The 13766-nt window shown below is 41.1% G+C and overlaps 1 protein-coding gene across 4 annotated transcripts in view; it reads right to left on the bottom strand.

Annotated features, from left to right (window-relative positions):
- C11H2orf92 (chromosome 11 C2orf92 homolog) overlaps positions 1–13766 on the bottom strand; it is a 42411-nt gene that overhangs the window by 22452 nt on the left and 6193 nt on the right. For 3 of the 4 annotated variants that reach the window (XM_061431581.1, XM_061431578.1, XM_061431580.1), the window contains exon 3: positions 3180–3263. In XM_061431581.1, the coding sequence (XP_061287565.1) occupies positions 3180–3263 (84 nt within the window). Of the gene's footprint in view, positions 1–3179; positions 3264–5615; positions 5727–13766 lie in introns of those variants that run through there. The other variant, XM_061431579.1, reaches the window with a different exon arrangement.

The raw sequence follows: 13766 nt of genomic DNA, 5'->3' as shown, positions 1-13766 counted from the left end.
CATCCTTCATACCTTTTTCTGTATTTTTAAATTTTCTTCATATTTACCTCGAGGCTCGCAATTAAGATGTTAAACTTATTACAACCTAGTTTAAAGTACCAACTTAGTTTCAATAGCATACAAACACACAGCTCATATATTAATACATCTCCATCCCTCCCCTTTTATGTTGTTATTATCCTAGATTACATCTATGGACATTGCATGCCTATTAACATATATTGTTATAAATCTTGTCACAAACATTTGTTATAAATCTATTACATAGATTGTTTTACCCACTTGTCTTCTAAATCATACTAGAAAAAGAGGAAAGTCACGAACCAAACCAAAATGACAATAACATTGGCTTCTATATTTACCTATATAGTCACCTTTCCCAGCGTTCTTTATTTTTTCCTTATGGCTTTGAGTTACTGTCTAGTATTCCTTCATTTCACTCTGAAGCACTCTCTTTAGTATTTCTATCAGGGCAGATCTCCTAGCTTATGTTTACCCAGAAATGTCTTGATTTCTCCTCCATGATCAAAGAATAGTTTTGTTAGATACAGAATTCTTGGGGGACAGTACTTTTCTTTTAGGACTTCAATTATGTCATATCTCTGCTTCTGGCTTCCAAGATGTTTGTGTTGAAGTCAGCCATTAATCTTATTGAGGTTCCCTTGTACATAATGAGTCGCTTCTCTCTTTGATGCTCACAAGATTCTCTTTGTCTTTTGGTTTCAACAATTTGACTATAAGGTGCTTTAGCGTGGTTCTCTTCCATTTACCCAGCCCGGAGTTTGTAGAGCATCTTGGATGTGAATAATCATCAGATTTGGGAAGCTTTATTAGAGCATTGCTTCCTGACATTTTTTGTCTCTTGCTCGCTTCTCCTTCTGGGACTTCTAAGGTGTATTAATGTATGCTGGTATTCTTGATGGTGTCTCATGGTCTCTTGTGCTCCGTTTATTCATTTCATCTTTTCCTCTCTCCTTCTCAGACTGGATTATTTCAAGTGTCCCAGGTCAAAGTTAAGGATCCTTAATTCTGCCTGCTCAAATCTGCTGTCAAATCCCTCCAGTGAGTTTTTCATTTCAGTTACTGTACTTTTCAACTTCAGATTTCTATTTGGCTCTTTTTTATAATTTTATTTGCTTATTGATATTCCTACTTTGTTCAAACATTGTTTTCCTGGTTTCTGCAAGTTATTTGTCTATCATTCCCTTTACTCATTAAACATATGGAAGACAGTTAATTTAATATCTTTGATGAATAATTCCAATTTTTAGGCTTCCTCAGGGATGAGTTCTATCCATTTCTTTTTTTTTCACCCTGTGAAGGGGCCATTCTATCCTGTTTATTTGTATGTTCTGTAAAATTTTTTGTTGAGAGCTAAACATGCTGAGTATTATATTTTGATAAATTTGGAAATCTACCTCTCCCAGTCCTCAGGGATGGCCAGTTTCTGCTTTCAAGGGCTACAGCCTTAGTTGGGCTAAGGCTTAGTTTGGCCTCTCTGAACTGTTCCGGCAAAGTGTGTATTCCCTACTGTGTCTGGGTTCCGAGTTTCCAGCTCCCTGTGTCTGCTGTCACTCAGTGACCTGACAAAGCTGGCCTTAAGTGTCTGTATTTCCAAAGGAGAAAAACAAAAACACCATCTCTTTCATCCTTGACAGAGTTTCTTGGAAGCCTCTTCAGATCATGAAAGTGAAACAACTACGAGCCTCAGTGCCAGCCCTCAGTGATCAAAGGCAGTGATCAACATACACTCAAGTTTTTGAAGGAAAAGGTTCCCAATTGCCCATTCCGGCACCAGCAAGCACACTGAGAATGTGGGCTGCCAACCACCTGGCTACCTGCCATGGGGTTGGAGGGTGGAGAATGGTAGATTCTACATGGAACACTGAAATTCACTAAAATGTATTAGGCTCTTCAAGACAATGCAAGTGTTCAATTGATATCTTATGACTTTCATACATTGGAGAAGGCAATGGCACCCCACTCCAGTACTCTTGCCTGGAAAATCCCATGGATGGAGGAGCCTAGTAGGCTGCAGTCCATGGGGTCGCTAGGGGTCGGACACGACTGGAGGGACTTCACTTTCACTTTTCACTTTCATTCATTGGAGAAGGAAATGGCAGCCCACTCCAGTGTTCTTGCCTGGAGAATCCCAGGGACGGGGAGCCTGGTGGGCTGCCGTCTATGGGGTCGCACAGAGTCAGACATGACTGAAGCGACTTAGCAGCAGCAGCAGCTCCAAATTAGTTGCTTAAGATAGCTCTTCCCAGCTCAGGTGTAGCTTTGGTTAAGAGATGTATTCCTAGAACTTCCTACCCCCACCATCTTCTATCTGCTGCTGCTGCTAAGTCGCTTCAGTCGTGTCCAACTCTGTGCAACCCCATAGACGGGAGCCCAACAGGCTCCCTCGTCCCTGGAATTCTCCAGGTAAGAACACTGGAGTGGGTTGCCATTTCCTTCTCCAATGCAGGAAAATGAAAAGTGAAAGTGAAGTCCCTCAGTCGTGTCCAACTCTTCATGACCCCAGGGACTGCAGCCCACCAGGCTCCTCTGTCCATGGAATTTTCCAGGCAAGAATACTGGAGTGGGTTGCCATTGCCTTCTCCAATCTTCTACCTAGGCCTTGGTTTTTCTCAAATGTTACAGGGGAGCTTGGAAGAGATCAATAAGTACCAGACTAGAATCACCTGGAGAGCTATAATAATTACTTAAGCAAACATCTCATCCCACCCCAAGTAACCTGATCACTTGTCTCTTTTTTAATGATCTCCCAGGAGATTCTCATGCTCAGTTAGGGTCCTGGGAGAAAGTCTGTCTCAGCCTCAAGGCCTTGCCATCTCTAACATGTGCAGAAGTCACCCGGGGACCTCATCCAGACTGGTGTGACACAGCGGGTCCAAGCTGGGGTCTGACACTGAACTTCCAATGCTCCCAGATGGTGGCCCTGCACTGCTACATGGGACCTTCTTCAGGGAGCAGAATCCTCTCAGCTGTTTATTTTCTATGTTTTGCTTAATTTCTTGAGATTCTGGCATCCAGGGAACCTGTTTTAGCCTCAAGGCAAAGCACTTTTTTTTTCTCATCAAAGCAGCGGGGACAGGTTATCTGGGAGACCACCACAGATAAGCATGAGATTCTACAAACACAGCCTGACCATTTCACATGGGAGGGATACCTACCAAACAATTTAGCCAAATGTTCATCTCGCTTATTTGAACTCAGTGCAAAGTCGGTTTCTCTTGAGCTCTTTCGTGAAGGATAACCTATGGGAAAATAAAGCTTAGCTGTGAGTCAATCTTTTGCTGGATCTGTGTGTGATTCTTTTGAAATCGACACTCTCTTGGATGGTATTCTGAGAGGAGCATCCTGCACTTGGCCTGCTCTAGAGGGAGAGCACTGGACTTGGGTTCTGGTATGACATTTGAAGACTGTTTGACCTTGGACAGTGAAGTTCTGTGGCATTTGACTTTCTCATCTGAGGCTGGAGGGAAAGACGTGGACCACAGGAGGGCTATGGGAAGGAGGAGGAAATACACCGATGTGACCTTCAGACTCAGGGTGCTCGCCCCTCATCCCAACTCAATGCTATTATCTGTGATGGACGACAGTAAACAGAGCTGGTTCCAAGCAAGGGTATGCTCAGTGCTCAGCTGTAGGAGGAGGAACGGAGGCAGTTGGACACACGTCTCAGTGGCTCTTCAACCAAAACTCTCCCCTCCACAGGCAATGAGGCCAACAGTCAGTGTCTGACCATTCTGGAAATGTGATGCTTTCTTGCTTTGGAAGAACGAGAACAATTCTGCTGCATACTCTGCACTGATCCTCACTGTAGGTTTACACTTAGGAGGGGCCTGGGGGCCTGAGGTCATCCAGACTTGACTTGTTTGATAAACACAAGGAATTCCTGAAGTTGTCATTTGGGATTGAAAAAAATGAAGTTGCAAACAGAGATGGACTGGGTCAGCCATCTCCCCTAAGACAGCATGGATGGGTGTTAAGACTTCTACTGACCCACATGTGGCTACATCAAGGACATGAGCTAATTGTGCCAAAAGACTATAGCAACCTGTGGAGATTTTGAGCTATATTATCAAGCTTTTTTAATGAAGGTTGTGATGTCTCAGGGTCTGAACACATTTTCTTGATTCAAGATCAAGGTCAATCCTTTTCTTTGGCCCCTGTGGAGAGGGCAAACCTATCAGGGAGGCTATATTTGTGCCCTCATGAAGGTGTTTCAGGCCACAGAAGCCATCTATTCTGAATTCCGCAGAGCACTCATGAAGTGTCTGCAAGAATATGAACTTTTAACTCAAAACCAGCGATAACACCAGTTTTCTCATGGTTTCCTCATAATCTGCATAGCCATTGAGTAATCTGTGCACATGGCAACTTTCAACTCTACAAAGAAACAATTGATAGGAAGGCCTACCTCATGCATGCCAAATGATTAAAGTATGACTACTATGATCCAGTGAATGACAAATGCCCATATCTGTGTTCATGAGACACTGGTGAATTACTAGGAATAGACACACTCAAGCACTTTCTAAAATGTGTTTAGCACACAGTGTCAGTCAATGGCATAATAAGATATTGTGCGGGACACACCATCACTATTACACGGTACAAAATTCACTGATTTAATCATGTGGTTTATAAAATGCACCAGGAGGGGTGTTAGTTATAAAACAGGTTTGCCAACAGCTTTGCAATTTCAACATGGCATGCATGCCTGGCTTATTCCAATAAATATTACCTAAGTTTAATATTATCCTAATGCACATAGTGTCACCTTAAAGGATTTCTCAGTCCCTTGTCTGATTTGGGCTAATGTCCATGTTCTGGGCATTTGTGACCAGCTTCTTTCCCTCAGCTTTCGCATTTGAGCATCAGTGTGAACAGAGAAATCAGCTTGGCTTCTCAGTGCAAATGTTTTCCAGTGGCTACAATGGGGGCAGTGATGGGAAGGGATGTGGGAGGGCTTCCTTCTCAGAAGCCAGTGAGTGGAGCACATGCGCCGTAAACTATGAAGGGCTGCTGAATAGAGTCATTACAAATTCTACCAGAAATAAAGGACACCACTAGAAAGTCTAGTTCCTGTCCCCTGAACAGCCTCCAGAGTGAGAGAACCTGTCTGACTTTTAAACTTCAGGGATCACCCCTAAATACAAGGCGATTCATACTTAAGACCATAAATTCCATAGGCAGTGATTCTTTCTTCCATATCTCAATTTGTTTTTGCCCCATACCTACCTGGTTTAAGGAATGCTAAAATGATAGAGTAGTAAAAATAATACAATACAGGCACATCTTGAGACATTGCAGGTTGAATTATTCCAGACCACTTCAATAAAGCTAATGTAATAATAAAGCGAGTCACCAGGATTTTTTTCCAGTGTGTGTAAAAGTTATGTCTTCACTGTAATCCATTAAGTGTGCAGTAGCATTGTCTAAGAAAATCATGCACTTAATTTTTAAAAATTTCATTGCTAAAAAATACTAACCATCATCTGAGCCTTCAATGAGTTGTAGTAATAATATAAAAGACCACTGATTACAGACCACCATAACAGATACAATCATAATGAAAAAGTTTGAGATATCGTGACAATTACCAAAATGTGATGCAGAGACACTAAATGGGCTCGTGCTGTTGGGGAAAATGGCACCAAGAGACATGATCAACGAAGAGTTGCCACAAGCCTTCAGTCTGTAAAAACACAGTATCTGCCAAAAGCAGTAAAGGGTGGGAAGATTTGGGAGAATGGCATTGAAACATGTGAAACGTCATGTATGAAACGAGATGCCAGTCCAGGTTCAATGCACGATGCTGGATGCTTGGGGCTGGTGCACTGGGACGACCCAGAGGGATGGTGTGGGGAGGGAGGAGGGAGGAAGGTTCAGGATGGGGAACACATGTATACTAATTAAATAATTTTCTATTAAAGAAAAAAAAAAAAGCAGTAAAGCACAGTGCAATGATAAGAGGTCTGGCTGGTACATCAGCCTTTAGAAATGTGTACTTAGAGTTTTAAAGACATATACTTGCTTTCTTGCATGTCTCTCTTTGTAATTGATCTGTCTGCTGTTCCTGTTTCTTCTAATGGAACTTTGGAAAACACTTGCAGTAGAATTTCATCTCAAGTGAAGAAAAGAAAGGTATGTTAATACCAGTAATCTGGGATTAGCATATTCTGTTCTGTAAGTACCTCAAGTAGTCTACAAATATGGTGAATAAATGATGCAAATGCAACACAATGCCTTGTCTTAAAAAGGGGAACTTGGTCTATCTAAAGCATTTCTGAATCATTGTGATTACACTAGATGGTTGATTCAGGAAACACTATCCTCTGTAAATATGCAACTACAAATTTTGCCCCGGATTTCATTATATTTAATGTCATAGTTTTTCTTCTTGCTCCTGCTGCTGCCATTCTCCCCTCCTCCACGACTGTCCCCAAGCTGTTCCTTTATAAAAACAAACTCTTCCCTGTTTCCACAAGATACACATCATTTTCTGCCACTGAAACCTAATGCCTCTCCCAGAAACCTTCTCACAGTGAGACCCTTTTTGGCACAGACCTAGAAGCAAATCCTGATTTTATTGTTTACCAAGATGTGATCTTGGGCAAATAACTCCACCTCTCTGAGCTTCTATTCCCTCACTGGAAGGATGGGCACATGATCATTTAATACATAGAATGTTTGTGAAAAGTAAATAAAACGATGTTTGTAAAAGCACTTAACACACAGTGCCAGTGTGAGGACCATGCAACAAAGGCCGAGTATTTGGAAACTACCAATCATCATCTTACTTATAAGAACCCCCAGGGCTTCCCTGGTGGCTAAGTGGTAAAGAACCCACCTGCTAATGCAGGAGACACAGGTTCGATCCTTGATCTGGGAAGATCCCACATGCCGCAGAGCAACTAAGCCCATGTACCACAACTACCGAACCCCTGCTCTAGAGCCCGGGAGCCACAGCTACTGAGCCTAGGTGCCACAACCAACGAAGCCCGCGCACCCTAGAGTCTGTGCTCCACAACTAGAGAAGCCACTGCAAAGAGAAGCCTGCACGTCACAGCTAGAGAGTAATCCCCACTCTCCACAACTAAAGAAAAGTCCACACAGCAACGAAGACCCAGCACAGGCAAAAATCAATCAATCAATAAAACTTAAAAAAAAACAAAACAAAGACCACCCCCCCCCCAGATCAGCTAGTATTAATTGCTTGCTTTCTGCTCATTGGAACCCTGTGCAAGTGGAATGATATGCAGGAAGAAGAAAGACATAAAACACAAAGAAAACAAAGATGTTAGTATGTGACAGAAAAAAGAGATATCTGCCACAGATTCCACAGCATTCCATCACCAGCCACTTTCACCTCCTTTCATGCCTAATTATGATTAGAGCCAAAGGAACCAGACCTCAGAAAAACACTTCCTTTCCACCCTTCCTGGCAGGAGGGAGGGCAGTGGGACATGCACATCTCCTCCAAAGACTCCTGGGACCCTGGAAGACTCTTAGACCTTCAGATGGAAACAAAGGTAATGCTGGGGCTGCACTTCCACACCCCTTTACCTCCTGTCCTGGGAGCAGATATGGGCAGAGGACCTGACTGGATTTTTTTCCCAAGGAAGGCACACAGATGACCAACAGACATGTGAAAAGATGCTCAACATCACTATGCGTCAGTGAAATGCACATCAAAGCCACAATGAGATATCACTTCAACGTGTCAGGACAGCTATTGTCAAAAAGACAACAAGGGCTTCCCTGGTGGTTCAGTGGTAAAGAATCCGCCTGCCAATGCAGGAGACACGAGTTTGACCCCTGGTCGGGGAAGATTTCACATACCATGGAGCAACTAAGCCCGTGTGCCACAACTACTGAGCATGTGCTCTAGAGCCTGGGAGCTGCAACCACTGAGCCCACGTAGGCAACTGCTGAAGCCTGAAAGCTCTGGAGCCTGTGCTATGCCACAGTGAGAAGTCCCTGCTCACAGCTAGAGAGTAGCCCCTGCTTGCCATAACTAGAGAAACGTCTGCACGCAGCAACAAAGATCCAACACAGCCAAATAAATAAGACAACAAACAGCAAGTGTCGGCAAGGATGTGGAGAAAAGGACCCTCATACACTGTTGATGGGAAAGAAAATTTGTGTAGTCACTACAGAAAAAAGTATGGGAAAAAATTAAAAATAGAACTACCATACAATCCAGCAACTCCACACTTGGGTATTGATCCAAAGAAAACAAAAGCACTAATGAGAAAAGATACATGCACCCCTCTGTTCATTGTCAAGACATGGAGACAACCTAAGTGCCGATCAGTAGATAAATGGATAAAGAAGGTGTAGTGTGTGTGCATACATATATACAGATTGTGCTCAGTCACTCAGTCATGGCCAGCTCTTCAAGACCCCATGGACTGCAGCCCACCAGGTTCCTCTGTCCATGGAATTTCCCAGGCAAGAATATTGGAGTGGGTTGCCGTTCCCTTCTCCAGGGATCTTCTTGACACAGGGACGGAACCTGTGTCTCCTGAATCTCTTGCATTGGCAGGCAGATTCTTTACCACAGAGCCACCTGGGAAGTCCAAGAGTTCTCATGAAGAGAAAAAAAATTTTTTTCTACCTCTTTAATTTTGTATCTATGAAATGATGGATGTTCACTAAACTTACGATAATCACTTCATGATGCATGTAAATCAAATAATTATGCTCTATACCTTAAACTTATACAGCGCTATGTGTCAATTATATCTCCATAAAAGTGGAAATGACATAAAGTGAAATGAAATACAACCTAACTTTACATATCGAGAAACTAGAAAAGGGGAATCCCCTGGCAGTCCACTGGTTAGGAGTTAGCCCTTCACTGCCAGGGGCCCAGGTTCAATCCCTGGTCAGGGAACTAAGATCTGCAAGCCACATGGCACAGCCAAAATAGTTTTAAATAATAATTTAAAAAAATGTTTTAAGTTACTACAAGGTAAGCCCAAAGTTAGAAGAAGAAAGGAAATAACAAAGATTAGAGCAGAAGTAAATGAAATAGATACCAGAAAAATAACAGAAAATTTTACCAGAAATAGGAGTCAGTTTGGTGAAAAGATAAACAAAACTGACAAACCTCTGGCCAACCCAACCAAGAAAACCATAGAGAAGACTCAAGATCAAAAAAGAGGAGACATTACTACTAATACAACAGAAATGCAAAGAATAATAGGAAATCTCTATGAACAATAAATATCAACTAACTGGAACGTAGAAGAAATGGATAAATTCCTAGCAATAAACTTACTAAGACTGAATCATGAAAAAAATAGAAAATCTGAATAGACCAAATAATGAATAAGGAGACTGAATCAGTAATCAAAATCTTTCCAACAAAGGAAAGCCCAGGACCAGATGGCTTCACTGTTGAATTTTACCAAACAAGGAAGAAATAACGCCAATCCTCCTCAAAATATTCCAAAAAATTTAAGAGGCAGGAACCCTCCCAAACTTATGTTATGAGGCTAGCATTATTCTGATACCAAAGCCAGATAAGAATACTACAAAACAAAAACAAAACTATAGACCAGTATCACTGATGAATGAATACAAATGTCAAATTCTCAGCAAAATATTAAACTGAATTCAATGGCAAATGAAAAGGATCAAGCAAGAGGATTAAGTGGGATTTATCCCTGAGATGCAAGGATAGTTCAACATATGCAAATCAATAAACATGATATATTATGCTAATAGAATCAAAGACAAAAATTGCATGATCATCTCAACAGATACAGAAAAACCACTTGAAAAAACACATCATCATCCCACAATAAAAACACTCACCAAATTGTGTATGGAAGGAACATATCTCAACATTATAAAAGCTCTATGTGGCAAACACATAGCTAATACCATATTCAACCATGAAACGTTGCAAACATTTCCTCTAAGATTAAGAACAAGACAAAGGTGGCCACTCTTATCGTGCCTACTCAACATAGTACTGGAAGTCTAACCAGAGCAACCAGGCGAGAAATAGAAACAAAAGGCATCCAAATCATAGAAGAAAAAAGTAAAATTATCTCCTTTTTCACAGTTGATAGGTGGCGCTAGTGATAACCTGCCTGTCAATGCATCTGTGAGAGACACAGATTGGATCCCTGGGTTAGAAAGATCCCCTGGAGGAGGACATGTCAATCCACTCCAGTATGTTTCCCTGGAGAATCCCATGGACAGAGGAGACAGGCAGGCTACAGTCCTCAGGGTCGTAAAGAACTGGACACGACTGAAGCGATTTAGCATGCATGATCATATACAGAAAAATTCTAAAGACTCCATGCACACACACACACAACTGTTAGAACTAATCAACAAATTCAATACAGTTGCAGGATACAAAATCAACATTATGTTGCATTTCAGTACACTGACAATGAAATATCTGAAAAAGAAATATAGAAAAAAATCTCATTCACAACAGCATCACAGACAATAAAACATTTAGGAATAAACAAACCAAGAAGGTAAAAGATCTATCTATACAGTGAATAGTACAAGATTTTGATGAAATAAATTTAAAGACACAAACAAATTACATATATCCTGTGTTGATGGATGAGAAGTATTAATATTGTTAAATTGTCCACACAACCCTAAGCCATTTATAGATTCAATGCAAGCCCTATCAAAATTCCAGTGGCATTTTTTCACAATCCTAAAATTCATTTGGAACCATAGAAGCTCTCAAGTAGCGAAAACAATCCTGAGAACTAAGACCAAAGCTAGAGGCATCACACTTTCTGATTTCAAACTACACTATAAAGCTCTAGCAATCAAAACAGTATGGTACTATTATACATATTGACACAGAGACCAATGGAACAGAATCAAGAGCCAAAATAAACCCTAGCGTATACAGTCATCTCATATTTGACAAGGGAGCCAAGGAAAAGACAGTCCTTTAATAAATGGTGTTGAGAAAACTGGATAATCACACGCAGAAGAATGAAACTTGATCACTAACACCACTCACAAAATTTGACTCAAAATGGATTAAAGACTTAAACATAAGGAACTAAAACTATATAGCTGCTAAAGAACCACAGGGCAACTAAGCGCCCATGCCAAACGAAAGAGAAGCCTGAGTGCCACGATGAAGTGCTACAGCAAATGATACTGCATGCCGCAACTAAGATCTGATGCAGGCAAAAATTCATTCATTCATTCATTCATTCATTTTTTAAAATCTAGAAGAAATCAGAGAATAAAAGTTTCTTGACATTGGTCTTGGCAACAATTTTTTGGATATATCCAAAGCATAGGCAACAAAAAAGCAAAAATTAGTAAATGAGACATCATCAAACTAAAAAGCTTCTGCACGGCAAAAGAAACCGTCAAAAAAATGAAAAGGCAACCTACAGAGTGGGAGAAAATATGTGAAAATCACAGAGCTGTTAAGAGGCTAATATCCAAAATATATAAAGGATTTATACGACTCAATAGCAAAAAAAATTATCCATCTAGCTTTTAAATGGGCTGAGGAATGGGACAGACATTTTTCTGAAGAAGACATACAAATGATGAACAGATACATGAGACAGTGCTTGACACCACTAACCATCAGGGAAATGCAAATCAAAACCACAATGAGATGTCACCTCACACCTGTTAGAATGGCTCTCATCAAAAAGACAAGACATAACAAGTGCTGACAAGGATGTGTAGAAAGGGGAATTCTTGTGCACCATTGGTGGGAATGTAAATTGGTACAGCTGCTGTGGGAAGCAATATGGATGTTTCTCAAAAATTATAAATAGAACTACCTTAATTCAGTAATCCCACTTCTGGGTATACATCCAAAGAAAATGAGAACAGTATCTCAAGGAGATAGCTGCACTCCCATGTTCAGTTCAGTTCAGTTCAGTTCAGTCGCTCAGTCGTGTCCGACTCTTTGCGACCCCATGAATCGCAGCACGCCAGGCCTCCCTGTCCATCACCAACTCCCGGAGTTCACTCAGACTCACGGCCATCAAGTCAGTGATGCCATCCAGCCATCTCATCCTCTGTCGTCCCCTTCTCCTCCTGCCCCCAATCCCTCCCAGCATCTGAGTCTTTTCCAATGAGTCAACTCTTCACATGAGGTGGCCAAAGAACTGGAGTTTCAGCTTTAGCATCATTCCTTCCAAAGAACACCCAGGGCTGATCTCCTTCCGAATGGACTGGTTGGATTTCCTTGCAGTCCAAGGGACTCTCAAGAGTCTTCTCCAACACCACAGTTCAAAAGCATCAATTCTTTGGCGCTCAGCTTTCTTCACAGTCCAACTCTCACATCCATACATGACCACAGGAAAAACCATAGCCTTGACTAGACGGACCTTTGTTGCCAAAGTAATGTCTCTGCTTTTGAATATGCTATCTAGTTTGGTCATAACTTTCCTTCCAAGGAGTAAGCGTCTTTTAATTTCATGGCTGCAGTCACCATCTGCAGTGATTCTGGAGCCCCAAAAAAGAAAGTCCGACACTGTTTCCACTGTTTCTCCATCTATTTCCCATGAAGTGATGGGACCAGATGCCATGATCTTCGTTTTCTGAATGTTGAGCTTTAAGCCAACTTTTTCACTCTCATTACAGCATTATTCACAATAGCCAAGATACGGAAACAATCTAAGTGTCTATCAGTGGATGAATGGATAAAGAAGAGGTAATATGTTTTACACACACAACACAATAGAATATTGTTCGGCTATGAGAAAGAAGGAAATCCTGCCTTTTGCAACAGCCTGAATGGATTTTTGAGGGTATTATGCTAAGTGAAATAAGTTAGATAGAAAAACAAATGCTATGTGATCTCATGTATAGGTGGAATTTAAAAGTCGAACTCACAAAAACAGAAAGTAGAATGGTGGTTGCCAGGAGTCAGGGGTGGGGGAAATGGCAAGATTTAGGTCAGAATCCAAACTTCCAGTGATGAGTATGTTTGGGGGATCTAAAATACAGTGTGGTCATTACAGTTAATAATACTATATCAGATACTTGAAAGTTGCCAAGACAGTAGATCTTAAATGTTCTCACCACAAAAAAACAAATAGTTATTATGTGACATGATGGAAGAATTAGCTAACACTATGGTGTTACTGAATTTGCAATGTATAATGTATCAAATCATCACATTTACACCTTAAACTTACATGATACTATGTATCAGTTATAGTTCATAAAGCTGAACGTGTATAAGGTGATTGTCTGTTTATGAACCTACATGGAAATGGCTTACTATTAGTAGCACTGTTTGGAGGTGAAATGTGGTCTAACTTCAAACTAACAAGGTCAAAATAAACATTTGAAATCTAAATTGTACAAATAGGACTTCTCCGGTGGCCCAGTGCTTAAGACTCTGCGCTCCCAATGCAGGGAGCCCAGGTTCAACCCCTGGTCAGGGAACTAAATCCGTGTGCTGCAGCTGAGAGTTCGCCTGCTGTAATGCAGATGGAAGACTCCACATGCCACAGCTAAGACCCCATGCAGCCAAATAAATAGTAAATAAATAAAAAAATACATATAAAATTGCTAATGTTTTAAAAAGAATAAGAAAATAAATTGGACAAATAAACTCTGTATAACATACATAGTAGGCACTGAATGAATGATAAAATATTTTAAAGCAAACAAAACAAAGAGGACAGATCTGCCTCCTGGTCTGTGTCCCTGAGCCACTCAGACACGAAGGAGAGGCATAAATACACAGAGACAAGCCCAGACACACCAACGCA

The sequence above is a fragment of the Bos javanicus genome, chromosome 11, assembly GCF_032452875.1.
Source record: "Bos javanicus breed banteng chromosome 11, ARS-OSU_banteng_1.0, whole genome shotgun sequence".
Taxonomy (NCBI): domain Eukaryota; kingdom Metazoa; phylum Chordata; class Mammalia; order Artiodactyla; family Bovidae; genus Bos; species Bos javanicus.
Note: the sequence above shows the minus strand (reverse complement) of the source record. Positions and strands in the feature narration are given on the sequence as shown.